Source organism: Fulmarus glacialis, unplaced genomic scaffold (genome assembly GCF_000690835.1).
Source record: "Fulmarus glacialis isolate BGI_N327 unplaced genomic scaffold, ASM69083v1 scaffold2209, whole genome shotgun sequence".
Taxonomy (NCBI): domain Eukaryota; kingdom Metazoa; phylum Chordata; class Aves; order Procellariiformes; family Procellariidae; genus Fulmarus; species Fulmarus glacialis.
The window spans coordinates 63,233-63,737 of NW_009232417.1; the positions used below are offsets into that span (position 1 = coordinate 63,233).

The window sequence follows — 505 nt, forward strand, 5'->3', positions numbered from 1 at the left end:
CCGCTCCGTGCCAGGGCAGCACCCACCACCCACCTGCATGGCAAAGTCGGTGGTGACGCAGCCGACCTGGACGCCGACGGGAGCAGTGTCACAGTGCCCTGTGTCCTGCTGGACCTGCCTGAGGTTGCTGGGTGTTATCCAACCCTCGTCATCACTCTCCTCCTCATCCTCCTCTTCCTCAGCACTGGCCCCATCCTCAGAGCTCTGGTGCTCCTCAGTGCTCTCTGGGCTAACGGAGATGGCCTGAGCTTTCTGGGGCGGAGAAGACAGTCAGCTATGGCACACGCCATGCTCCCTGTCAGAAACCAGGGTTGCAAGGACAGCGAGGAGAGGAGGCTCTGGGTCTCACCAGCAGCTCCTGCAGCTCCTCCTCAATGCTGGGCAGGGGGGCTCTCCAGTAGAGGAAGGAGCTGAACTCGTCGCTCTCAGATGGGACCGTGCTCCTCTCGGGGCTGGGCTGACGCTGGCCTTTCCCTGGGCGCTTGTGCTGCGGGGGGACACAGGC

The 505-nt window shown here is 63.6% G+C and overlaps 1 protein-coding gene across 1 annotated transcript in view; it reads right to left on the reverse strand.

Annotated features, from left to right (window-relative positions):
- NOB1 (NIN1/RPN12 binding protein 1 homolog (S. cerevisiae)) overlaps window positions 1-496 on the reverse strand; it is a gene marked incomplete at its 5' end in the record, with an annotated part of 1,693 nt that extends 1,197 nt beyond the window's left edge. The window contains 2 exons of the mRNA XM_009584876.1: window positions 34-252; window positions 350-496. Of these exons, the coding sequence (XP_009583171.1) occupies window positions 34-252; window positions 350-496 (366 nt within the window). The remainder of the gene's footprint in view (window positions 1-33; window positions 253-349) is intronic.
- Window positions 497-505: the final 9 nt, after the last annotated feature.